The sequence below is a fragment of the Eublepharis macularius genome, chromosome 7 (genome assembly GCF_028583425.1).
Source record: "Eublepharis macularius isolate TG4126 chromosome 7, MPM_Emac_v1.0, whole genome shotgun sequence".
NCBI lineage: Eukaryota > Metazoa > Chordata > Lepidosauria > Squamata > Eublepharidae > Eublepharis > Eublepharis macularius.
In genome coordinates, this window is record NC_072796.1 from 144,310,974 (window position 1) to 144,337,156 (window position 26,183).

The 26,183-nt window shown below is 53.8% G+C and overlaps 1 protein-coding gene across 3 annotated transcripts; it reads left to right on the forward strand.

Moving 5' to 3' along the window:
- Positions 1–3,198: 3,198 nt before the first annotated feature.
- Positions 3,199–25,280, forward strand: PUF60 (poly(U) binding splicing factor 60). 3 transcript variants are annotated; one of them, XM_054985081.1, is made up of 11 exons: positions 3,199–3,258; positions 12,377–12,472; positions 13,367–13,456; positions 14,196–14,246; positions 16,340–16,501; positions 16,652–16,744; positions 17,354–17,567; positions 17,660–17,850; positions 18,514–18,649; positions 24,344–24,579; positions 24,862–25,280. In XM_054985081.1, the coding sequence occupies exons 1-11, from the start codon at positions 3,223–3,225 to the stop codon at positions 25,159–25,161; spliced, it is 1,605 nt and encodes a 534-aa protein (XP_054841056.1). In that variant the 5' UTR covers positions 3,199–3,222; the 3' UTR covers positions 25,162–25,280. The 3 variants fall into 3 exon arrangements, with proteins under 3 accessions (XP_054841056.1, XP_054841060.1, XP_054841059.1); XM_054985084.1 differs by lacking the exon at positions 3,199–3,258 and adding an exon at positions 6,792–6,962; XM_054985085.1 differs by lacking the exon at positions 14,196–14,246.
- The last annotated feature ends 903 nt before the right edge of the window (positions 25,281–26,183 follow it).

Here is a 26,183-nt window from a genome sequence, read left to right on the forward strand (position 1 = left end):
CAGGAGTGAACAGGAGCATGAACATCACTCCCATCCTACAATAGCTCCCTTGGCTACCCATCAGTTACTGTGCTTAGTTCAAAGTATTACATAAAAAGTTCTTCACAGCTTTGGTCCAGCATACCTACGGGACCGCCTCCCTATGTTCCTCCACGGCAGCTTCGCTCATCTGAACAGGGTCTCCTTGACGGAATAACCGTCTGTAATTAGTGCTGCCAAGTGACCCGCTTTGCCCAACAACAAAAACACTGGAGCCAGGATGTTGTGATAAAGTGCAGATGGTGTATTGTACAAGTCCATATATTTACAGGTGCAAAAGGTGCTCAGCATACATACAGACAGAGAGAGAGCAAAAACCAGAGTCCAGTCCTTAGGTCAGTATCCAGAGTTATCCGAGTTCGTAGAGAGCGACAAAGGTTTGCACCAGGCACCAAGCTGAGCAGATCAGCACAGCACAAACCTTTGGCTGGACCTTTAAGTGTCCACTAGCCTATAGGGTGCAGTGGAGTCAGCCAACCAGCACAAGGCTGATGCAACCTCGCTGCAACACCAGCTTAATTGATCAGGTGTGAGCCTGTCAAAAAACTGCTGACTCACCCTATGTTAAAGGGGACAACAGCCTTTACACATGTGCAAGTGAGTTTATATTCTGACACTCCTGCAGGTGCCAGGGTGCACACAGGCGAAGTCAGCAGCAGCCCGTACACGGGCTTTCTCTGTGATGGCCAGTCCTGGCCCGTCTTAAGTGTGATCCAGTTTGCCTCATTATACCATCTCTGATACATAGAGCAACACCTCCCCAACATCTGTCCCCCTCCCTTATCTATGGTCAGGAATTACGGGGTGTCCCATTTGCCCCATTCTACCATGATTCTTGAAAAACCCACTACATCTAACTTGTCATTTCGTGTCAAGCACTCCAACTCCCTCATCTTAGCTTGCAGACTTCTGCTTGTTTTTAAAAATGCGTGGACAGGGTAGGTTAGGTTGAGCGATGGTGCCAGGCCCAAGGGCTTTCATGTTGAGTAGGGATTCAAACCCCGTTGTCCCAGGTCCTAGTCTGACACTTAGCACTTGGCTAAGCCAGCCATTAAAGCACCTTCCACATTGCAAAAGGTGCATCTTTTCCCTTGGAGCCTGGGTAACAGGTGCCTCTTTTTAGCCAAATGTGATGGAACGTTTTGCATACAGAACAACTCTTCGCCATGCCCATTGAGAGTCTCCCACTGTTGTCACTGTGGCCATGAATAATATTAGATTTATATACCGCCCTTCAGGACAACTTAATGCCCACTCAGAGTGGTTTACAAAGTATGTCATTATTATCCCCACAACAAAACACCCTGTGAGATGAGTGGGGCTGAGAGAGCTCCTAGAAGCTGCCACCCAAGGTCACCCAGCTGGCTTCAAGTGAAGGAGTGGGGACTCAAACCCGGTTCTCCAGATTAGAGTCCTGTACTCTTGAGCAGTACACCAAAACCCCAGATCAGGGAGAAAAGTGGAATTACGTGTGTGTGTATGTGGGGGTAGCAAATCATCCCTCAGCTTGGAGCCAGATGACCCTTTCGTTGTCCAGATAGATTAAGGCCTAAGGAAAAAAGGAGAGGGAACATGGCGCCTGAAGCAACAGCTCAAAATGGGAAGGTGCCATTGGCCCCAGACAAATCCCAATTATCAAGACACTTTTTTTGTGGAGGGCTTCTCTTTTTCAACCACATATACCTCCAAAGAGACTATAGTGCCTAGGAAATATATTGACTTTTATCTTTATTAATCATTTACCATCTGTAACTGTCAGATCTCTTACAAATTTATATTGTACCCACATCAGGAACAAAGTTGTTGTATTACTGAAAAGCTTATAGGGTTACTAAGAAAAGTGTTAGGTAGCAGGTGACTTGAAAAACCTCAGCCTAAGATCCTAAAGAGACAAGACTGCCCTTGTATAAACCAAGGGTACGACCGGGGAGAAGGCAGTTTCACATGTTAGTGAGAGAGGGTGTTTGTAGTCCAAGTTCACCCAGGAAGTTTTTATGGCCGGTGAGGATTTCGGCCAGCATCTCCCAGGTCTTACTGTGATACTGTAAGCTCTACACCACATTTTCTCTCTGTACAAGTTACAGTGTAAACGAGTCACATTAAACTCATCCACCCACCCAGTGCTCTCTGTCCTGTACCAAACATCAAATTGAGGGAATTCCAGCTACATGCATCTGTGGAAAAATGGCCTCATTGAACTGTTTCCTTTCAGTTCAGAAACTTCGCACCCCAAGCAGAGAACAGGCACTGGGCCTACTCTCTGCCTCCGCACCCGATGCTGAGCCAGGGACCCTCTACAGGCATATCGGGGCCGGGGGGGGGGGTCCACCGCTACAAATGCCCCCCCCCCGTGTCCTCCCCTGCCTGCCAGAATTCACCCCAGGAAGCGGGGAGGGCGTGGGGTAGGGTTGCCAGTCTCCAGGTAGTGGCTGGAGATCTCCCGGAATTACAACTGGTCTCCAAGCCACAGAGATCAGTTCCCCTGGAGAAAACGGCTACTTTAGGGGGTGGACTCTATGGAACTATGCCATGCCAAGGTCCTTTCCCTCCCCAAACCCCACTTTCTCTAGGTTTCACCCTCCAGATCTCCAGGAATTTCCCAACTTGGAGCTGGCAACCCTAGCGTGGGGCCCCCGGTCGGGCCCGGCCCTCGGGGATGAGTCCGGCCCAGGCGGAGGCGCCCCAGCCTGCCGGCCTCTCCTGCCGGCTCCTCCCTGCTCGCCCGGCCGCCTGCGCCCAGGAGCGGCCGCCTGCGCCCAGGAGCTCCCGCCAGCCACGAGCGCGCAGGGGCGCCCTCAAAGGGCAGGAAAAGCCGGGCCGAGGGCCGTAAAGGGAGCCGCCGAGGCCGAGGGGCTCCGCAGGGGGCCTCGAGTGGAGCCCTGCAGGCCCCGAGCGGCTTCCCTCCGCGGGAGCACAGGCCAGCCCGCGGGCCGCTGTCCCCTCGGGGCCTCCGCCGCTGCCTCCGCCGGCGAAGAGGGCAAAGGGCCGCTCGGAGGCGCCTGTCCCTCCGGAAGACCTCGGCTAGGCCACCGGGCCACGTTGCCCAGGGCAACTTTGTCTCGCGATAACAGCTCTGCGGTCGCGGCAGAAAAAGCCTTCCGCGCGAGATTTTCATTCCCTTCTCCCGCTTGCGCCGCAGATCTCGCGAGACTGATTCACTCGAGGCTAGGGGAGGTTGAGAAGATGGCGGCGGCGACGGCAACGGCGACGCTCTCGCTGGTGAGTGGCGGCGGTGCTGCCTGGCGGGCCGGGAGGGAGGGGCGGGCGAAGGGGAGAGCGAGGCGGTTCGGTGTCGCGGAGGGCTGCGCGGTGAGGATCGAGCGGGGACCGTGCCTGAGCAGGGGCGGCCGTGGAGGGGGCTGGGAAGGCGGCTGAACTACTCCTCCCAGCATGCCTTTCGCCCGCGTTGCCGCTTGGCGCCAAGGCCGGGAGCCGCGGGGGCTGACGGGGCTGGTGGTCCTCGGTGGCGAACGCTGGCGGGGGAGGCCTTGCGGGTCCTGAGAGGCCTCCGGGAGGGCCCGGCCGCCCGCAGAGCTGGAGGCGCGAGGGCAGCCGACGCTCCCCGGGGCCAGCTTTGCGGCCGCCTCCGCGCCCTCTGCGCACGCCCACGGGCAGGCCCCGGTGGCCCACCCCGGCCCGCTTTCGAGGAGGGCCGCCTGAATGCGGGCAGGGGCCAGGCTGCGGCGGGGCTCTCCTGCGCCCGTCTGCAGCCTTCGGCAGTGGACCAGCCGCCCGGTTGAGGCGCCTGGAGGCGGGGGTGGGGTGGGGGCTCAGGGGTTGCGCGCTGGACTGGCTGAGGTCGGCCCTCTCCTCATGGGCCGCTCTCAAAAGGTCCTTCTCCCAACTCAGTCTAGCCTGGAAGATGGCCCCTTACCTTGGCGTGGCTGATCTGGCCACCCGGATCCGTGGCATGCTAGCGCTGAGATTAGGCTGCTGTCATGCGCTCCCCTTGAAGTCTGTTCAGAGACTCGAGTTGGTGCAGAAAGTCATAGCTCCGTTATTATCAGGAGCTAGGCAGAGCATGAGAGCGCAGGCCTCTGATCTGGAGAACCGGGTTCAATAACCCACTCCTCCAATTGAAGCCAGCTGGATGACCCTGGGTCAGTCCAAGCTTCTAGGAGGTGGAAATAATCACATACTTTGTAAACCGCTCTGAGTAGGCATTGAGTTGTCCTGAAGGGTGGTATATAAATTGAATGTTCTTGTTGTTGTTATTCAGTGGAGTTGGCCGCCTTAGTCTGTAGTAGCACAATAGTAAAGAATCCACTAGCACCTTTAAGACTAACCAACTTTACTGTAGCATAAGCTTTCGAGAACCTCAGCTCTCATCATCTGATGCAAGTCACATGCATCTGATGAAGAGTCCTGTGGTTCTCGAAAGCTTATGATCCAGTAAAGTTGGTTAGTCTTAAAGGTGCTACTGGACTGTTTACTGTGCTATTGTCATGTACAAAGCCCTTCCATGGTCTTGGCTGCTCCTCATATCTGCAAGATTGCCTCTTCTCATGTTCCACTATGGCAGCTTTGCTCATCTGAAGAGGGCCTTCTGCATTTGCTTCCCATACACATGTATTCTCTGTGGTGGCCCCCACCTTATGGAATAGGCCTGGCTGGAGAAGCTGAGAAAACTCCCACTCTCCTGGCTTCCTGTAAAATATGCAAAACTGAATTATTTCAGAGGGTTTTTTTCGCAGGTAATAGGACTGTGCGGAAGAAAATGCCCCCGAGAGATGCTTTGATAAGAAAATGCCCCTGAGAGATGCTTTGATAAGGAGATGGGGGCTGTAGTCAGCACTGCTGTGTGCTCTTTTACTGTTGGGCATGCTCCTACTGTGTAGTTTCCATCTCATTTAACACGCCTTGTTCAGTTACTTAGGTTTTGTTTCAGCTTTGTATCCGGTTCCTGTAATCCATACTCTATTGGATTGCTGATTGAATGTCCCAGCTGTTGATCTTATTGACTTACATTGTGCATCCTGCCTTGAGTCTCAGTGAGAAAGGCAGACTATAGATAAGGCAAATAAATAAAAAAAAAGTGGTGTTACGACCCTTTTTTTCTCTTGGGTAGATTTTGCCTTTAATCTTTCCCTTATATCCCCTGGGTAGATTGCTGCCGCCTTGTATTCCAAGGTGTTTTATATAAATTTTCCCTTTAGTAACGTGCCTAAGCATCAGGCTCCTTCGTGGTGCTATGTGGCCCTGAGGGTAGGAATGGGATATAGCAATGACAGATACTCCGGGATAAAACAAAAACAAAGTATACTTTTATTTTTTTAAGAAGCGAATCGGTTTCATGTTATTTCTAAAACTTGTTGGTTTCAAAGAGTAGCTCTCAATTCTTAGAGTTACCTTCTTAAAGCCAGTCTCACAAATCTTTCCTGAGGCGTCACACACAGCTAGCCTCTCTTTCCCTGGCTGAATGTTCTTTCACAAATATGCTCCGTTCAGGTTTCTTTCAGAACTGCCTCAACGTGCTCAGGCTGCCCACAGCCGGCCTCTCTTGCCCTGACGGAATCTTTTCTCTCCACTCTCAGTCTAAAACTGCCTTCACTCCGCCCACCCTCTCCATCATCAGCCAATCATCTCCCTCACTCCTGAATGCCTATACGGGTCCTCCTGTGCTTCTGTCCTTCCTCTTCTCTCACAGAAGCATCCCCCCCCCCTATTTCCATTCTGGAGTGAGCTGTGGCTAACAATATGTATCCACCAGTCTTTTCTCGAGCCATAATGGTTCGATACCCAGTTTGCAGACTGATGAGTGGAAACACCTGTGTCCACCCAAAGCTACCAGCAGCGCTGACTTGCCACTGGGCCGGTGAGCACCTTGTGCCAAGCCTGAGCTGAGCTCTTCTTGGCTTGCTCGCCAGGCAGCTCCTGAAGTCCTGGCTCAGCAAGGGGCCAGAACTTTGATTTCCACAGGCAACCAATCACATCGCTTGAGCCATGTATCCTCAGACTGTGTCACTAACCTCTTGCACTGTGGCCATGTTCTGAAAAGTCAGGGAGATGGAAAATTTCACCAGCAACTTTACATGTCCTAGAGGCCTTCTCCGGAAGGGGGTAGCAAGTTAGCTCCTCCCGCTGGTGGGTGAATAAGGGGCTCCCATAGTGTGGTGTAAGGGCAGATGGGATGGATCAGTTGCATTGTCAGGTGGTGGTCACTCTCATCCCCTGACATCTTGGAGGCAGGCGTCCCTTTGTGAGGGTTGTTGCTGTAATGGTCTTGTTCGCTGTAGTTGAACAGCGGCTCTCCAAGCGATGTGGTGTTCTCTGCCTGTAACTGGAGATTTTACTTACTTTTCCATTGAACTGGCCCTGATATGAATGTTCCTAGTTTAAAACCTAGAGTAAAGTAGTAAATGAATTACCAGAGATAAGCGTTCAGAATGCTGTAATATGCCAGTGAACTGTATGGTTTGGATCTGCCAGTGTGGTAAAGTGGTTAGAATGTCATCTAGGACCTGAGAGACCCTGGTTTGAGTTCCCACTCTGCCCTGGAAGTTGGCTGGGTGGCCTTGGGCCAGTCACGCATTCTCATCCTAACCTTCCTCACAGGGTTGTTGTGGAGGTAAAATGGAGGAGAGGAGAACAATGTAAGCGGCTTTAGGTCCCCATTGGGGACAAAAGCAAGGTATAAATGAAGTAAAATAAATGGGATGGAGAAGAGCTTGGTAATGGTAGCGTGGGGAGTCGGAACTGTTTGTATCTCTTCTCCCCTCCCCATTCCTTTCCTGTCCTCTCCAGCATGAGCTGACAGTGGGGTTTCCAATAACTTCAAAGGTGGACATTGTGATACAGAAGTGCCCTTGGAAACAGCTGCACCCTGCACTAGCTAACACAACCACAGCAAGGATGTCTGTGGAACTCATCTGGGTCTATGTTGCTAGCCTTCCCTTCGTTTTGGCAAACTCTGTATGCAAAAGGTTCGTGAATCTCTTGGGAGCAGACCCTTGGGTGTGTGTGTGTGTGTGTGTGTGAGAGAGAGAGAGAGAGAGAGAGAGAGGTCTTCTGGCAAAGCCTGGCTCTGCTAAAGTAAGACATTGCATTCATTTATAACCCACTTTGTTGCTCAGACTCGGGGAGGATTGCAGAATACTACTACTATCTTCATTTTAGTCAGTCCTGGGCTCAGGAAGTATTACAAATGTGATAAGAAAGAACTGTTTACTTAATCAGCAAGTGAATAACAAAGTATGATAAAACATTTGAACGTAACAGCAAAGATTTCTAGTGAAACAGAATAATGCAGTAGGGCTGGGCAGGTTATAGATATTAGAAAGAATATTCAATCCATCAATAAGCAGAGTATAATACAAGATAAAACAATTCAGGTTAACAGCAGAGATTTGTAATAAAACAGAATTATACAGTAATGCTGGGATTAAGAGCTGGAGAAACAGTGCAAGCCAGCCTGTCAAGCTGCAGTACTTGAACTCTGTGGGCATCTTTTTGTGGCCCCTTAATCTGTTGTGGCTGAAGTTTTTCTGGAGGGATTTATTGTATTTGTCAGATGGGTTGAGGCCAAAATAGCTTGTGCCAGAACAAATCTGTAGGTCTTTCTGGTTCTACAAGTCTCCTTTTCACGTGTGTGCTGCAGTTGAGGAGCTCTTCTTTCCTGGAAAAAATCAAGCTGATGAAGGGGAGACCCCAACATAATGGGTTATTCTGGTCAAGTAGCCCCACCTTTTCCTGACCCCTGTTGAGGTTTGTTGTGTTTTCCCAAGGGAGGGGGAGCAACAGGTCGTGTTTGGGCCAAATTTCTTTGCTGTTGTTTGAAGCCAGCTAATGCCCTCCCCGTGCCCAGTCATGGGGTGGGGGAGAGTCTGTGATCAGGATTCCCCGACAAAGGCCGTAATTGTGTGCCAGCAAGTTCAGGGGAACTCCATGGGGCTTACTTGGGTGTAAAGATAGGCTGCATGTTCTTGTCAGCATAGAATCATAAGAGCTGGAAAGGGCCTTATCGTCGTTCTCTGCACCTGTGCCAGTTTGTCCACATCCTTTTTGAAGTGAGGCCTCCTGAACTTCACACAGTACTTCAGGCGGGGCCTGACCCCCGTGGTATATAGGGGGATAATGACATCCTGCGATTTGGATGGGATGCCTTTGTTGATAAAACCCAAGACTGCATTCTCCTTTTTAGCTGTTTTATCACACTGACTGCTCGTATTTAGCTTTCCATCCACCCATATCCCAAGATCTTGTTCACGTACACAGCTACCCAGAAATATATCCATCGTCCAGTAAGCATGTTTTGCATTTTTGTTACCCAGGTGGTGCACCTGGCACTTACACACGTTAAATCACATCTTATTCAAATCTGCCCACTTTCCCACCATCTTTACATCTTGTTGAATTCTATCTCTGTCTTTGCTGCTCCTCCCAGTTCGGTGTCATCTGCAAATTTAGTGAGTAATCCTTCACAACTTCATCCAGATCAAAACACTGAGAAGCGCTGGGCCCAGAACAAGGCCCTGTGGCACTCCGCTGGACACCTCTCTAATCAGATGTGAAGCTGTTGACTGCTAGTCTTTGGGTGCAGTTACCCAGCCAGTTCCCTGTCCATCTGGCCATCCCATAGTCCAGCCCAGAGTCCTCCAGTTTACCAATCAGAACCTCACGAGGAACCTTGTCACAAGCTTTACTGAAATCCACATAAACTACATCGACAGCTTTCCCGAACTCCAGCAAGCCTCTCTCTTGGTCATAGAAGGAGATGACAGGAACTGCTGGGCACAAATCCACGCAGGCTTCCCCGTATCACCCTGTTGCCCGTCAGATGCTTGCAGATTGATGCCTTTAATATCTGCTCCAGCATCTTCCCTGCGATGGAGGTCAGGCTGACTGGCCTGTGGTCTTCTGGGCAACCCTTTCCCCCTTACTTAACAAGGGTGTGCTTCTGTTCCACCCTTCTGGACAGACTGGTGGCAGGTTGGTGTTCACAGTGGTGAATGAAGTTAGCGTTATTATTATCCCCACAATACAGCTGTGGAGCTGGGCTGAGAGGAGTGGCTCACCCAAGGCTGCCCTGCTGAGCTCATGGCAGTAAAGGGATTCAAACCAGCAGAGAGCTGATTCAGAGGCCAGCCACCTAACCACTGTGCTACATACAGCAGCTCTTCTTGAAGATTGGAATGACATTTGGCCTCCTCGGTCTTCCAACATATCCCCCACCTGTCCTCCAAGTGGCCTGAAAGACGATCGACAAAGGGTCTGCAGGCTCTTTCAGAAGTTCTTGAAGCCCTCTTGGGTGCACCTCATTTGACTCAGGGGATTTGTACACATCCAGTTCAGCAAGGAGGTTCCGCACAACTCCTCTGCCCGTGTCAAGCAGCAGCCCCGCAGCCACGCTTTGCCTACTGCTACCTCTGGGTGGGCCTGTTCTCTCCTTCAGGGAGAAGGCTGAGGTAAAATAGGCATTGAGCGTTTCTGTCTTCCCTCTGTCCTTTCTGTTTCTTCAGTCTCACCCACCAATTGGGGCAACCTTCGTTTGCTGCAACATGTCTGAAGAACGTCTTTTTATTGTGGCAAGACCCCTGGCCAGCCTCAGCTCATTCTGAGCTTTGGCCCCTCTGACGGATGCCCTGTAGTGCCTAGCCACGCATAAATACTCTTCTTTGGATGCATTTCCTTCCCTCCATTTCTTGAACGTATTTTTCCTACTTGGCTCATCACAGAACCCGCCCCCCCTTTCCTTGCCATACACACCTGGCTGTCCTCTGAGTGGGCTGCCGGCAGTCCTTTGGCAGTGGGTCATTAAGTGGTTCCCCTGAAGACCCAAGAAAACACCCCCCCCCCCACCGCAGTACACTTCCCTGAGCATCCTGGATGGCAGCGCCCACAGGCCGTGAGCTGCGTCATCCCAACTGAGCACCCCTCTGCCGGAGTGCCTCTGAGGGAGTGCCAGCTCCACAGGGCCCTCTCTCACCCTCGGCAGGCCTCTCAGGTGCTCTCCCGCTGAGTGCTCCCTGCCCTGGCCGGCCCATGGCATAGTCCATCGAGGCTGTGCCTTCTTGAGCAAGGATCCCCTGCAGGACGGGTCCGAGGCAATGCCGAAGAACAAAGGGTGGGATCCTGCACAAAACCCTTCCCTGTTGGAAGGGTTTTTCCCCTTCAGTTCTTGCCAGCTGCGCCTTCCTGTGGGCCTGGAGATTCAGGATCTGCATTCCGCGGGGGGCATTTGGGGGGGCTGCAGGAGTGAGGAGGTGAGAAGTCTGCCTGGTGAAAATCCTTCCGTCAGTGGGAGTGCTTGGGGAGATCCCGGCACTCGGCTTCTTGTTGGAGGCGGAATGCAGTGCCCAGAAGTCGGACACCCTGTGCTGCTGCCTGTTGGCCCCGCGTGCTGGTACCCTGGCAAGGTTTTGAGCTGCACAGGAGACATCTGCCTGCCTTGAAGGAGATTGTGATGATAGCTTGCTGGAATAAAAATGTGTTTTGACGGGACCGAAAGAGACCAAGTGATACCTCTTATATGTATCCTCCCGCTAGCTGGAGAAGTTGATAGTATTTAATCTAGGGGAGTTAGCCGTGTTAGTCTTTAGTAGCAAAATACTAAAGAGTCCAGTAGCACTTTTAAGACTAACCAACTTTACTGTAGCATAAGCTTTCGAGAACCAGGGATGCATCTGACAAAGAGAGCTGTGATTCTTGAAACCTTCTGCTACAGTAAAGTGGATTAGTCTTAAAGGTGCTACTGGAGTGTTTGAGCTGTTCCAGTTGTTTCCCCTCCTCTGCCAAGACAAAAACAAGGCTCCAAAGTGTGATGCAAACCGGCCAGTGTCTTGTCTCTGGAGGACCAGATCCTGCCAATAAAACAGGGGCCTGTATTGTGCAGACAGCATAGGTGGCAGCGGGTCCCCCTGCCCACCTCTGCAGCTAGCCTTTCTCGAGCACCGCACAGAGACATCCTTGAGGGCGGTCATGTGGCAGCCGTTTGGGAGAGCTTGGGCCCACATTTTCAGGCATCCAGAGAGCTTCCGCAGATGGCAGAATAAGTTCGTGCATACCAGGCTGCAATGCAGAGTCCAGCCACTGGTTCCTGTAGCCCAGTGCTGGCTGTTCTGACTGGCGCTGTCTCTCCCAAGTCTCCAGCAGAGAGAGGTCTTTTTTGCCCTCTTTTGCCTGTGACCCTTTAACTGAACGGGCCTGGGCTTGAACCTGGGACTTCCTGCAGCCAAAGTAGGTGCCCCTCCACTAAGCGGTGCCTCTGGGGGCACTTTCTGCAGGGATTGTGTGCTGGGGCTGCCTTCCGGGCCAGGGTTTGCCTCTTCAGGGTGGGTGGTGGCTTTGGGCAGCCTTTTTGCATGGTGCAGGTGAGCGAACGCAGACTGTGTTTTCCCAGAGGCTCCATGGCTGAAGGATGAGGCGACCCCGTTCAGGCAGGGGTGGCCTTGGGGTTTCTACTTGGCAACTTCACCTCTCCCCATGAGAAAGAAATAGGGTGTGGCAAATCTAGTTTTTTTTCTATTAAGTTTTATAAGAAGCTGTTTAAGAAGGCATTTAAGAAGAAGTTAGATGGCCACGTGACAGCGATGATGATTTTCTGACTTAATATGAATGTACGAAGATTGGGAGTGGGAGGGCGTGAGGGGACAAGCGGTTCTAGGCTCTCGTGGCCCTTTTGTATACGCCCACGGCCATGCCGATCACCACTTGGGGTCGGGGAGGAATTTTCCTCCAGGCTACGTTGGCTGGATATCCTGGAGGTCCGTTGCCTTCCTCTGGGCATAGAGCAGGCCTCACTGAGGGAGGTGGGGTGGGGGGGATAGCTGTGAATTTCCTGCATGGGGCTGGACTAAGTGACCCTTAGGGATGCCTCACAGCTCTGTGTTTTTATGTTTCTAAGTGAGGAGATGCTCAAATGGTGCTGCTTTCCCATCTTTGCACATGCCTGCAGCATCATGCAGCTGGGCGAGTGGGTGATTTCCCACTGCAGGCCTTATGGAGCCTTTTATGGGTGAGGAGCAGGGGAATGTGGCTTCCTTGATTACTGCTGCAGTCCTTTTGCCTGCTGTGTACACTTGGCGCGGGGGGGCGGGGTCCCTCCAGGGTTTCTGGAGCATTGGCAGATGTGTCTTGGAGGGTGGTAGCCTGGGACTTGCCCCAGCTCAACTCTTGGGAGGTAAAGGCGGGTAAGAGAAGGCAGCAACTGGCCAGTTGCATTGATGGCCTTCTAGAATGGCAGGGGAGAGACAATACTCTGGTTGGAGGAAAGAATGCAGTGGCTGGGTGTATGTTTGTGGATCGCTCCCTGGTTGCTTGAAGCCCCGTGAGCTTTGAATGGCAGTGCTCGGTCTGAAGTGGGAAGTGTCTTGTAATGGCTGTCTCTTTCTCATTGCAGGGAACAGAGCCGGTCAAGGTGGAAAATGGGCAGAGCACAGCAGCCAAACTGGGGCTGCCTCCTCTCACCCCAGAGCAGCAGGAGGCTCTTCAGAAGGTGAGTCCCTAACTGGGCCCCTCCAGCTGGCATGCTTCTTCCTCCCCCAGGGGCTTTTGGGGGGGGGAAGAGTTCCATACCATTGTGTGGAATCAGAGCAATGGAGGGATGTGCTCGGGACGGCCAGTGGCCTTGGGAGCAGCTGCTTGTGCCTGGCCACTGCCTCGGAACACTTTGGCCCCCAGTGGGCTTTTCCGTCCCCCAAAGGCAGTGGATTAGGGCGTGTGGTCTGCGGAGCGGCACTCCTGTCTCCAGGAAGGGGCTCGAGGCTGGGCTTTGGGCAATGCCGTTTGTCTCTTGCAGCAGCCCAGGCTGTCAGTCAGTCGCTGAGGGGCATGCTCAGGGCCCTCTTGGCCAAGCTGTTTCCCCATTAGCCCCTTTTCTACGCCGCCGCCACCGCCCTTGCGTTTGGGTATGTGGGGAAAGGGGTTTTTCCCCTGAGTGAGCCTGCACCTTGCAGGGGTGCTTTGGGTCCCAGACAGAAACAAGTGGCAGGCTGGAGGCCTTGGCTTGGTTCCTCTGCCCTGGAAGGTCTCTTCCTTGTGCCCAGCCCCTTTGGCTGAGCCTCTCCAGCCTGTTTGTCCCCTTGGATTGGAGATGCCCGCCTGAACAGGTTGAGGTTCTGGCCCTGTATTGTGCCGATAGGTGGCTTGCCAGTCCAGTTCCTTTCGCTTTAGGGAGGCAGGTCTCATTCTCCCTGCTCTGTCCCCAGAGCGCTTCGGCTTTGCAGGAGCACAAGCCCCTGCCTTGAGAGAGGGCTCCTGGTCTCCAGGGCTCTCCGTGCCAGTTTGCTTTGTTGGTGGTATGCAAGACTGTGCCTTTCTCCCTGCTGTGGTGCTCATCATGTGCTTGGTGACCTTGAGTGCTGTTCTCCCCCCACCCCCACCCCCCCAGGCCAAGAAGTATGCGATGGAGCAGAGCATCAAAAGCGTCTTGGTGAAGCAGACCATCGCCCACCAACAGCAGCAGCTCACCAACCTGCAGGTGAGGCACCCCTCAGGGCAGTCCCTGCCTTTCAGTCTCCCTCTCCCTCGCCTCCCCCACCCCCTCAGGTGGAGCCCTTTATGCACTTAGAGCTACTGCACAGCCCTGAGATCTGCCTGGAGCCAGAGGTACTTTCGCTTCCGTTTCCGCTGTGAAATTGAAGTGCGTTGTATTTGGCCTGCCCTGCGAGGTCCTAGGGCCCCACCCTTGCTTGCACGCGTCGATGGGGGTGGGATGGGGTTGCTTAGCTGCCCGTGCTGAGTGGTGCTGTGGCCCTGCCCAGAATGGGTGGCCGGGGATCGCTAGGTGCAGTGTCCTGGCCCTAGCGGGAGGCATCCTCTATGGCAAGCAGCGGCTAGCTTAGAAGGCAAGGAGGCCCTTCGAATATGGTGAAGCCCCCCTCCCCCCCCCCCGCCTTCCATCTGCAGGTTGCCTCTGACTCAGGTGTAGTGGAGTTTGTGGTGGAGGGAGGGGGAGGGTTGATGCCCGGCACTTTGGGTAGTTCTGGCCACTGGGGGCTTTGTGGGCCTGGGGGAGCATCCCTGCTGTTAGTCAGCTGCTGAGGGTTGAACTCCCCACCCACCCCTTGCTCCCTGGGGCTGGCAGGGGGCTGTGCAGCGAGGAGGAGGAGGCAGGCAGGCAGGAGGAAGAAGGAGAGGCCTCTTTCGCTTGAGTTTTGACGAAACGCCGTCGTGTGCTCAGCTCCCACAGACTGAACTCTGTCTTTACTGTCTTTCAGATGGCAGCAGTGACAATGGGCTTTGGAGATCCTCTCTCACCTTTACAATCGGTCAATAGACACATTCACTTCTTCTGGGGCACTTGGTCTTAGTCAGGGCCTAGCGTGGGGAGGACTTAGCTGTGACCTCCCTCCCCCCCCCCACATACCCACCTGCTCTGGACTCACCCAGCCAACCAAGGCCAAGTGTAAGCTCCCCAGAGGAAGACCTTGGGCTGGGGGCAGCCGGGGCCGTGGAGGCATTGGGCTGAGAGAGACAGAGAGAGAGAGACAGAGAGCGAGCGAGCATTAGACCCAAGCAGCTGGGAGAGCCGCCTTTCTAGGGACGCTGGGGTCCTGGCCTCAAAGTAACTGCCAAGGTAACTCGCCAGTGGGCCAGCTTGGGACACCAGAGGCCTGGCAGCTAGGGATCGGGGCATCACGGGCACTCACATGCGAGTTTGGAGCCGCCTCCCAAGAGAATCCTAGGGAAACGTGGCCTGTTCCCTGAGAGGGGTTGGGGGGGCATTGTGGCTGCATAGCTTCTGCTTCAAAGATGTGGGCAGCTGTTAAGTATGTGTGCCCAGCCCTGTCCCAGGAGTGCAGAGAGGGCCAACAGGTGTAAGTGCAGTGGGTGACAGGAAGCAGCCACCATTCCCTCCCCCGCCATGGAAGCAGCAGCATGTCTGAACCCCAGTAGGCGGCAGGGTCTTGTGCCAACCCCATTCCAAGCCCAGTGGATCTTGCCAGCATGCCCCAGCTACTGCTGTGTGGTGGCGAAGCAGGAAGCTGTAGAATGGAGCCGAACGGCCTTTGTGGAGGCAGAAGAGTGGCGAGGGCACGCCTGCGCTGGCTTTGCTGGCTCTCTCCTGCTAGTAGAGGGCAGGGGGCAAACTCGGACAGGCTTCTTCCGGGAATGATTGACTTGCTGGGCATGTGGCCACGCCTCTTGTGGCGGCAGCTTCAAGTGGAGCCTCCATAGCAACCAGCTGTTTTCCTGCTGCCTCTGGAGGGCCACGTGGCACTGCTTGCTGCAGGAGGAGCGCTGCCGGGGTTGGCTGCTCTCAGCTATGCCATCCCTCTCCTTAACTCTTCAATCTGCTGGTTCCTGAATACTAGTGCTGGAAATGCGAACAGGGCATACCCAATTCCTCCTGCTGCTTCCACGTTTAGTGCGCAGCAGAGAGCAGGAGCGACCCCGGTGGCCCAGTTCCCAGCAAACGGGTGCCCCATGCCCCTCCCCGTGCACAGGGCAGGGAGACTTGGCTGGTGGCTGCAATCTCTCTCTTGGGAGTCGAGGGAAAGAGAGGAGTGGGTGGGGGGAGGTATGGACATCGCAGTCCCAGCAACAAGGCCGCCTGAAGCCTTTGTCCCAAAGAAGGAGTGTAAGCAGGGCGCCTGGGGTGCTCATGGGTGCCTGCATCCTCGTGGCTTCCTGTCCTGCCACAAAGGTTTCGGTGGCCCTCTTGGGCTCTTCAGGCATCACGCCAGCCCCCCGGTGGAGTGTAGGGTGGAAAGCTGCCCAGGGCTGCCAGGGGAGCTCTCCAGCTGTTTGGGCTGGCCTCTGAGCAGGGCAGGAGAGGGGGCTGCCCTTTCCCCATCGGAGTGCTTCTTCCTCTGGTTGGCCCCTCAGCCCAGGCCCGCTTGACGTGCCAGGCTCCAGAGCTCCCCGGGTGCCTCAGCCCGGTGACAGCTTGGTGAAGGTGCCCCTGCCTTTGGGTTCAGCCCAGCCCGATGCCTTGGGGCTCAGCCAGGGCATGGGTGGGGCTTACTGGCGCCTCTGTGCTGCTGGAAACCAGGAGGGTGTTTTGTGCACACTGATTTGTGGTTTTTTTCCTGAAGGTGCCTGAGGAGAGTGACTGAGAGGGAGAGGCAGTGCCGGTGCCAGGGGATGGGAGCGGCCAGGTGGGAGGGGGGGGTCATCAAGTGAGGACAGGTGCCCCAGACCGGATCTCTTGCTGCCCCGGGGGCGGGGGGGGAGGGGGTATCGGACCCTTGCGGCCTGCACTGGGAAGCGGTTGTAAGCTGAGGGCTGGGACTCGCTGGCCTTTCCCGAGAGAGCGTCCCTTTGCTGCTCCTGGGGGAGGGTGGTTGGGGGAAGAGCTTTGCCTGCCCCCAGCACCGTCCGAGCTGACCAGCCAGACCTTCTTTCCCTTCCCATACAGATGGCAGCTCAGAGGCAGCGGGCCCTGGCCATCATGTGCCGGGTGTACGTGGGCTCCATTTACTATGAGCTGGGCGAGGACACCATCCGGCAGGCCTTTGCCCCCTTTGGCCCCATCAAGAGCATTGACATGTCCTGGGACTCGGTGACCATGAAGCACAAGGTTGGTGTCGGCTGGCCTGCAAAGCCCGAACGTGGCTCGGCTCGGCTCGGGGAGCCACGGTGGTGGTTGGGACTGGACGGGTCTGCAGTGGCAGCTGCTGCTGCTGTTGCTGTTGCTGCTGCATCAGCCGCCTCTCCCCCTCTCCCCCAGGGCTTCGCCTTCGTGGAATACGAGGTGCCCGAAGCTGCTCAGCTGGCCTTGGAGCAGATGAACTCTGTGATGCTGGGAGGGAGAAACATCAAGGTGCGTTTGCACGTGGTGCCAGGGAGGTGCGTGGCTGGGGCACATTATGCCCGTCGAGTCCTGGACAGGCCCAGAGGATTCAGCCCCTCGCTGTGTTTTGCATCTTAGGCAGCCCTGTTGGCCCTCTCTTGTTCAGCCAGCCCTCTGGGTACGGAAATCTTGGTGGGCATCCCCCAGACGCTTCGGCAGACCCTCAGGACTGCATGGCCGAGAGCCTTGCTTTCAAGGGGGGGGGGGAAGGTGACCCCCACAGGGAACTGAATTCTTTCTTTATTACCACCTTTTGTGGAGATTCTCTGCTCCCATGGAACTGCGGAGTGCTTGTGGCAGGCCGCATGCAGCATAGCACTGAAGAGGAGCATGGGTGGGGTGGGGTGGGGGGTGTCTGAGGCATCTGCATCCCCGTGAAGAAGAGGGAGTCGGTTTGGTCAGCTGGTGAACGTCGGGGGCGGCACCTGGTGCCTTGGCCATTAAGAAGTTAAGACAAAGGCCCCGATGCGGCAGTGCCAGTGTCTGATGCTGTGCTGCCACGCGGCTGCCACTTCAGGGTCCCCTGGCCCTCGTGTGGCCGTGCCGCCAGGTCCCTGACGAAGAATCTCCTGCTTGCAGGTTGGGAGGCCCAGCAACATTGGCCAGGCACAGCCAATTATAGACCAGCTGGCGGAGGAAGCGCGGGCCTTCAACCGCATCTATGTTGCGTCTGTTCACCAAGACCTCTCCGACGATGACATCAAGAGCGTTTTTGAGGCTTTTGGGAAGATCAAGTCGTGCACATTGGCCCGAGACCCCACCACCGGGAAGCATAAAGGCTACGGCTTCATTGGTACGTTGTCTGCTAGTGGAGCTGGAAAGGTCCCCCCCCCCCCCCCGGCTTTGTGGCAGCTTCTGTTCTCTGACTGGCTTTTCCGGCTGCAGAGTATGAGAAGGCGCAGTCCTCGCAAGATGCCGTCTCTTCCATGAACCTCTTTGACTTGGGGGGCCAGTACCTCCGCGTTGGCAAAGCTGTGACTCCGCCCATGCCGCTCTTAACTCCAGCCACACCAGGAGGCCTGCCCCCTGCAGCTGCTGTGGCTGCAGCTGCCGCCACAGCCAAAATCACAGCTCAGGTAAGAAGCCAGAAAGTGGGGCTGGCTAGGCAGGTTGCCCTGTCCCAAAGCAGAGCACATACAGTTGGATCCCCTGGGATGACTGTCCTGGTATGGGAATCCTCTCCTGCCATCCCCCATTCAGCAGCTTCCCCAGATGCTTAGCAGAGGGTTTTGATGCTGAGTAATCGCAAAGAATCCAGTAGCACCTTTAAGACTAACCAACTGTACTGTAGTATAAGCTTTCGAGAACCACAGCTCCCTTCGTGTGGTTCTCGAAAGCTTATGTTAACAGTAAAGTTGGTTAGTCTTAAAGGTGCTACTGGACTCTTTGCTATTAGTTTGTAGTCTTTTGCGACTACAAACTAACGCGGCTAACTCCTCTTGATGCTGAGAAGCGCTTTTCTCCAGAGGAGGCTTCTGTATAGCTCCAGCAGGTGTATGAAGATACGAAATTGCCAGGCCCTTGGTCCACTTGGGCCTGTGTAGCCTGCCCTTTACTGGGATTTCCCAGCTCTGCTGCCTGAACCTTTCCGGGGAAATGCCAGGGGTTGACTCGAGGGCTCTAGGGCGTATGCAACGCTCTTGCTGTGCCCCTGAGCTGTGGGCAAGAAAGAGACGGTTGAGGCGAGCAGAGGAAGCCTCCTCGGCAGAGCTGATGTTATGCTGGCCTTTCTTTTGTAGGAAGCCGTGGCAGGTGCGGCGGTGCTTGGCACATTAACCACTCCAGGGCTGGTGTCACCAGCACTAACCTTAGCGCAGCCTCTGGGCGCACTACCACAGGCCGTGATGGCAGCTCAAGCCCCAGGGGTCATCACAGGTGAGTCTGGGCAGCTACCCAAACCGGAGGGAGGGGCAGGGGATGTTGCTGCCCGGCGTGCCCTGCCTGAGGAGCATGGACTCTTCCGCGGTGGCCCAAGGAGCGTTCCCAGGCAGGGCGCGGAGGGGAGGGGCACCCTGTTGGCAGCCAGCCCCCGGCTTCGCGCCCACCCAAGGGAGGCTGCCTCCATGAATGTGTTGGATTCTCTTTTGAAAGCATCTTGGCACAGACCGTGGCCGTGAATTCCACAGGTAAATTGTGTTGCGTGCAGAAGTTACTCCTTTTCTCTGTCCTGAATTAAACCAGACGATGGTTTTATTGGACAGCTTTGAGTTCCAGCATTATTTCAGAGAAGGGTTGAAATGTATTATCCTCTTTATTCTTTAATTGATGATTTTTAGAAAATAGAATGGTAAATTTTTCACCAAACAAATACTACATCCTAAAGTTTTCACGGTAAACTGAGCGCCCGTGAAGCTGCTTTCTGCTGAGTCAGGCCCTGGACTTTCAAAGCCAGGATTGTCTCCTCTGACTTGATTAAAAATAAAACTGCCCAGATTATAATACTCCTGTGGTGTGGCATCATTTGGAATACTGTGTGCAATTTTGGTCATGATGAAAGGTTGAAGAGTCTGGAATTTTTCAGATTAGAAAAGGGGATGTGATGGAGGTTTATAAAATTAGGCACGGGATAGAGAGAACTTTTTCTCTCTTCCAAAATATTAAAACTCAAGGGCATCCAGTGACGCTGAGGAGTAGTAGATTCAGGACAGACAAAAGGAAATACTTCTTGACAAAACGAGGGATTGAAAAGTGGACTTGGCGGCCACAGGAGGTCATGATGGCCACAGGCAGGGACAGCTTTCAAAGAGAAGGGGGCAGACCCACGGAGGAGAGGCCCCTTGGGGGCTGCTAGCCCTGGGGAGTAAAGGGGAACCCCCGCCGTCGGAGGCAGCCGAGCCCTGTAGACCAGTCCCAGGAGGCAGCTTCAGGGGAAGGCCTTGGCCTCTGTGCCCTCTCGCTGGCCCTCCCGGGTAACTGGTTTGTCCCTGTGTGAGGCAGGAGGCTGGACTGGATGGGCCCCTGGTCTGATTCCACGTGGCTGTCCGTGTGTCCTCATGAGTGGCTCTGCCGGGTCTGTCCCTCTCCTCCTGCCTGGTCTCTTAATCTAAATATGCCATGGATTCAGCCTGGGAAGTCCTGCTCACAAAACAGATTTACTATTATTATTGGCCCCTCCCTGGTGAGTAATAAAGGAAGGCCAGTTTTTCGCGGGCTTGTTACGCCGTCCTCACCCACCCTGGCTGCAGAGTAACTGGACAGTTTGGATATGTTCATACCAGTTTCATGATTTCTTTGGCTTGCTTCATCTTTTGCCACAAGACCTCCATGGATGTCAACGTTAAGTGTCTTTTCATGATATTGCCCATAGGTGGTAGTGGGATCCCCCGTTGTAGTGTAACGTACCACCTGTTCGTTAGCTACCTACAAGGCTCTTCCACTGAAATACATCAAGGGCTCTGGCTTCTGTATGTGCAAAGATGTTCAGAAATGCCAAAAGGTACTGGCATGTCTGGATTCATTGCACAATGATATTCTGGTAACGCGATAACCCACATGACAAAATGTCTTTCTAGATCCAAATCAGCATTCTACAAAACATCGCTGCCTCTCTGTAAAAGAGGCCCTTTCTGCTATCCCAAAGGGGCCATGGAACAGCAGCAAAAGTTGATGGGTCAGGGCTGACCTTTTCTCTTGATTTGTTTCAAATTCTTGCCAAGATGCCAACTTGGACGTTCTGCTTGCAATACTTCTTTTAGCTTGTTCCATTTGTTTTTGGTCCTTTTTCTTTGTTGGAGCACGCTTTCTGCTCTTTTAGCCAATCTGAACTCTTGGCATGATGATATAGTGAGGCTAAAAACCTTGGGCCTCTTGCAAACAGTCTTTTATTGAAGCTTTTATCCTAGGCCCACCCCCCCATCATGATCTAAGTGATGGGCACATTTTAAATCGTTGATCTTTCTCTGTTAACACTTGAGGTGGAAAGATCCAGAGGAGTTAGCCATGTTAGTCTGCAGTTGCCAGATAGTAAAGAGTCCAGTAGCCCCTTTAAGACTAACCAACTTTATTGAGGCATAAGCTTTCGAGAACCACAGCTCTCTTTGTCAGATGCATGAAGGGTAGGAAGAAACTGGCCAGAGATATATAGGTGTGGGGGAGAGGGTGCAGAGAGTGAGGGCCATGTAGATGCAAAGCAGTTGCAAAAGTCCTGAAGGAGGTGGGGTGCGCAATCCAGGCTGGGTGTGACCCCTTCCCTCCATCGCTGAACCTGAATGGAATGCCTGAAGGTAATGAGAGAACCATCCAGAGTCTCTATTCAATCCAAGTCAGACTGAGTCAAATTTACATATGAATTACAATTCAGCAGCTCCCCCCTTAGATTCTGTTTTTGAAAGGTTTCTGCTGAACTACGGTGACCTTTAAGTCCTTGATGGAATGTCCTGGTAGACTGAAGTGTTCTCCCACTGGTTTCTGGATGTTGCCATTTTTAATGTCAGATCTGTGTCCTTTAGCGCAGAGGTCGGCTGGTTTGTCCTATGTACAGAGCAGATGGGCATTGTTGGCACAGGAGGGCATATATCCCGTTGGAGGATGAGCAGCTGTAAGAGCCAGAGACAGTGTAGTTGATGCCATTGGGTCCTGTAATTGTGTTTTCTGGGTAGATATGTCGGCAGAGCTGGCATCTGGGTCTGTTGCAGGGCCTGGTTCCTGTGCTGGTGACTCTGCTGGCCAGTTTATGGTTGTTTGTGAGAAGCCGTTTAAGTTTGGGGGGGGGGGCTGTCTGTAGGCAAGGAGCGGTGGAAAGGGCTTCCCCCCCCCCTGCACCATTCATGGTGTCATAAACCTCCCTCTCCTCCCATCCCCATCTCTGTGGTCCTCGTTTCGGAGCCAGGGAGTCTCCTCCTTTTCAGCCTTCCCTTGTGAAGCAGGGGGGGGAGAGTTCAGCCCCTGCTGCCCTTCTCTGGGCCTCCATCTAAAGCCGGATGCGGATCTGTATGGCGTCCTTTTTCAGTACAGAGTTTGCCTTTTCTCTGCTGTAGCGTTTATGCTGATACTTCATCAGCTCCGCCCCCGCATAAACCCAGAGGTTTCTGGTCATTCACATCTGGTTTAGGTCTTTTGGACGGCAGCAGTAAATGCCACTGGATTCCTTGTTTCAACACGCACCTTCTTCAGGGAATGAATTTCACAGTCTGTTTTGGACTTGGCGACTGGGCCTCTATAGGTGCCTCCTGCAGAGGCGACTGTCTCCCCGCCACCACTCCAGATCCCTGATGATGAACAAATCAAATCACCTCTCTGTCCGGTTGAAACCAAAGCTCACACGTGGCTTTGGAACAGGAAGGCACCCGTGGAAGAATGGCTCAGGAAGGAGGGCCTGTTGAGGGGAGGCCGGACAAAACAAAGGCGCCTTTCCTTGCTGGCAGAGGACAGGGACAGAAGGGCAGGTAGAGCTCCCTTGGCGAGAGACTTGGAAGGGTTTTTAAGTCTGTTAGGCCTGTGCACACCCTCAGGGCATGCGGCGAGGCTGGTGAGAGAGCGCTTCCGTTTGCAGAAGGGGTGATTAATAATCTTCAAGAGCCTTGTTCTTCGGTGTGTCTGTCCAGGACAGGTGCTTGGAGGGCAGCCCTACTGGTATGCTGCAGTGCAATGGGGCAAGAGGTTGCCTTTTCCTTTACCCTGGGCCAGAACTCGTTGGCTCAAACTGGCAGCTGCTCTCAAGGGTCTCAAGTTGGGACCTTTTGCTTCACCTGTGCTTTATCTTAGAAATGCCAGGAGTTGAACCTGGCACCTTCTGCGTGACAGAAAGCATTTAATTTCTTGATGAGTTCTAATTCATCACTTCCACACTGTGTATTCCCTTTGAAGGTATTTTGATTTTAGACCTGCAATTGTTTTTTCCCTATAACTCTATTTGCTCCTCATTTGTTTGTTACAAAGTATATTTGGAACAAAATTGGCTGATGTTTTGAGCGTGATCTGGAGAAAAGGGGTTGAGTGTGTTCCACCAGTACGCTCCTTTTCAACCAGGAGGGTTCGTCCAGTCGTTCCCAGTAATAACATCAACTGAAAATGATCCTTTTGCTCTGATGGAGGCGAGACCCAAAGCATTCATTAAAGGTGGTGCTTTCTGACCCTCCTCATGGTCTTGCTGATCTGAGACCTCCTTGGGGGGGAGAAAGGGAAAGGAGCTGCCTCTCCAAGCAGCCTGCCTTGGGGGGCACCGTGTGCTGCTGAGGGCTTCCGAGGAGCCCCGGGCGACGACTGGGCATCCCCTTTCCACAGCAGTGATGGGCATGGTGTGGAGACAGGCCAGTGAGGACTCACCATGGCCTGGGTGGCCCCTGACGGACCATCGCTGGGTATGGCCACCACTCCGTCTCCTGCCCCTGAATTCCACAGTTCAGTTTAATTCTTCCTTCCCTGTTGCACCCTCCTTCCAACTACCCTATGGATTAGGTTGCCCTGAGAGAGAACAACTTTTGCCATCTTCTGGGCATGCAGTGTCACTGCGTATGTTGCGGGGGGGGGGGGAGGTAAATGTAAATTTCCTGCATTGAGCGGGGGGGTTGGACTAGATGACCCTTAGTTCCCTTCCAACTCTGTGATTCTATTATTCTAACTAGGCCAAGGTTACCAAGTTACCATCATGGTGAAGTGGGATTTGAACCCAGATCCAAGGCCTTTAAAGACTCTTGAACTGTCAGAGTTCTTCCAAGTCTGGTGTTGCTTCCTCTGAGGGCCAGAGGGCTTCCACACTTTCTGGCTCTCAGAATTCACGGTGATGTCGGCCACTGAGAAGTGCTTAGGGCAGAGATGCAGGAAGGCCCCTCTCCTCTGTCCTCTTGTTCTTGCTGGTTCTTTACTGAGTCTATAATAGGTGCTGTAAGGAAATTGCACACCTCCAAAAAGGCTTAGGATGTCAGCTGGATGTTTTCTGTTTTGGGGGGGGGGTTCCCCAAGGCTTCTTCCCCACCTGTAAGTCCCCCTCAGTAGCTGCAGTGGCCCAGTGCTCTCAGAATGGGGCTCACTCATTGAAAACAACTTTTGTGGAGTTCAGTAAAAGCAACAGGCAGTCGGTGCGTAAGACACTAACAGAAACCGCTGTCACAAGACAGGGCTATTGACACTTGCTAAGAGGTCTTTCAAAGGGGATGAGTCAAGTTCTTAATGAAGGAGAAGCCCAGCAGCAGCTACGACAGCAGAGGGAGTTAAATGGAAATTCCATGTTTAGAGGCAGTCTACATTTGAATGCCAGCCTGCTAGTTTAGAGAGGCTTTTTGGTCTAACGCAGCGGGGTTATTCCTGAGAAGGCGTGCGATGGGCCTGCTGTGCACTTTTTCGTTCTAGCCCCACTAAATACAAGGTGCCCAGCAGAGGAGAAATGCTGGTGTCTCCATGGAGGGTGGTGTCCTCCTTTGCTTTGCTCTGTGCTTTTGAAGGAACTGCTCGGCACCCTCTCCTGCGCAGCTCAGGAGGCAGAGACTTGGCCACAGGAATTCTCATCCTTCAGAACGAGTGTAGCACCCCTTGGGTGGGGACTGCTGGGCGTGGTGTGTGTGTGTGTGTGTTGTATAACGTGGTTGCCTAGTGCTGCTCTAGCCCACGCCTGCCTCTGTGCCTTCCCTGTAGGTGTGACCCCAGCTCGCCCACCCATTCCTGTCACCATTCCTCAGGTGGGAGTGGTGAACCCCATCTTGGCCAGCCCGCCGACGCTGGGCCTCCTGGAAACAAAGAAGGAGAAAGAAGAGGAAGAGGTGTTCCAGGAGTCTGAGAGGCCAGAGATGCTCAGCGAACAGGAGCATATGAGCATCTCGGGCAGCAGCGCCCGCCACATGGTGATGCAGAAGCTTCTTCGGAAGCAAGAGGTGAGGGGGGGGGAAGGGGCTTCAGTTTTGAGTGTTGCCACTAGGTGGGCCAGCCAGGCTCCCAGATCGATGCCCCCCCTTTCCCCCCATTCGGGGAGTACACGCAGCACCGGAGACGCTTGAGGCAGCCCGTGAGAGGCTTCTGAGTCCAGCGCCAAGGGTAGGGAATGGCACAGCCATGCCACAGTGCCAGCCAGGCGCGGACAGTGGCGGATCGCCTAGTACTGTGGACTTGCCCAGAGAGGTGTGTGTGACCTCCCCCCCCCCTTCTTTGTCCCGCAGTCAACCGTGATGGTCCTGCGCAACATGGTAGACCCCAAAGACATCGACGATGATCTGGAAGGAGAGGTGACTGAAGAGTGCGGCAAGTTTGGGGCGGTGAACAGGGTCATCATCTACCAAGAGAAGCAGGGGGAGGAGGAGGACGCTGAGATCATCGTCAAGATCTTTGTCGAGTTCTCCATGGCCTCAGAGACTCACAAAGCCATCCAAGCACTGAACGGTCGCTGGTTTGCTGGCCGGAAGGTGGTGGCTGAGGTGTACGACCAGGAGAGGTTTGACAACAGCGACCTTTCAGCATGAACTCTGCCCCACAGAGACTTCGTTCCTCCCCAGCCCCATGTTTCCAGGGAAGCGACTGGCCCAGCATTGTATTCTCCTGTGATGTATGTGTAGTTTTGGATAAAAATGCAAGGAAGACACTTCATTGTGTACCTCTGCGTTTGTGGCCCTCTCCCTGCACAGCTCGCAGGCAGGCTGTGTTGCTGGCTGCCTGCCTCTCGGCCTGGGGCTGCGACCTTCGTTACGAAAGGGGGTGGGGTGTCTCGGCATGGACTGGGCAAAAACGAGACCAGAGGGCCAGCAGGAAAACTACGTAGGCACGTGTTTCATTTACATAGTGTGTGTATATAGTCCGCCTCTCTCACCGAGACTCCATTTCAACACCGTATTCCAAGTCATCCATGTGTATGCACTGTGTGCTAAAATAGGATGAAACTGAGAATTAGGAATACATTTCGAATCTTCCTTAGGCTTGCGCCAAAACGTTTTTCCCAGGACATGATTCACTTCGGGAAGCAGTACCAGAAAACTTGCTGTCCACGTGTAGATTTTTCCATGGGTCCTTTGCCTTGTTGGCCACAGGGAAGGGGGAGATGCATTCAGTGCTGCTGCTGGGTGGCTTGGAGCCTGTTTAGGGTAGTGGTTACGAGCGGCAGGACCCTAATCTGGAGAACCGGGTTTGAGCCCTCACTCCTCCGCTTGAAGCCAGCTGGTTGACTTTGGGGGAGTCACAGCTTCTAGGAGCTCTCTCAGCCCCATCCGCCTCGCAGGGTGTTTGTTGTTGTGGGGATAACAACAACATGCTTCGTCAACCGCTCTGAGTGGGTGTTAAATCGTCCTGAAGGACGGTCTATAAAGTGAATGTTGTTGTTGTTGTTGTTGTTGTAAGGTCTGGCCTACCTCTGCTACGGTTGCCAGTTCCGTCTGGTGCTGTTCACTGCCTTCAGCTGGGAAACTGGCTGGGAACAGCCCCCAAACTGGGCAGGATTGAGAGTGTTCTGGGAGCTCACTGTGGCCTTGAAGGGTCTTCAGCTGGAGCTCTG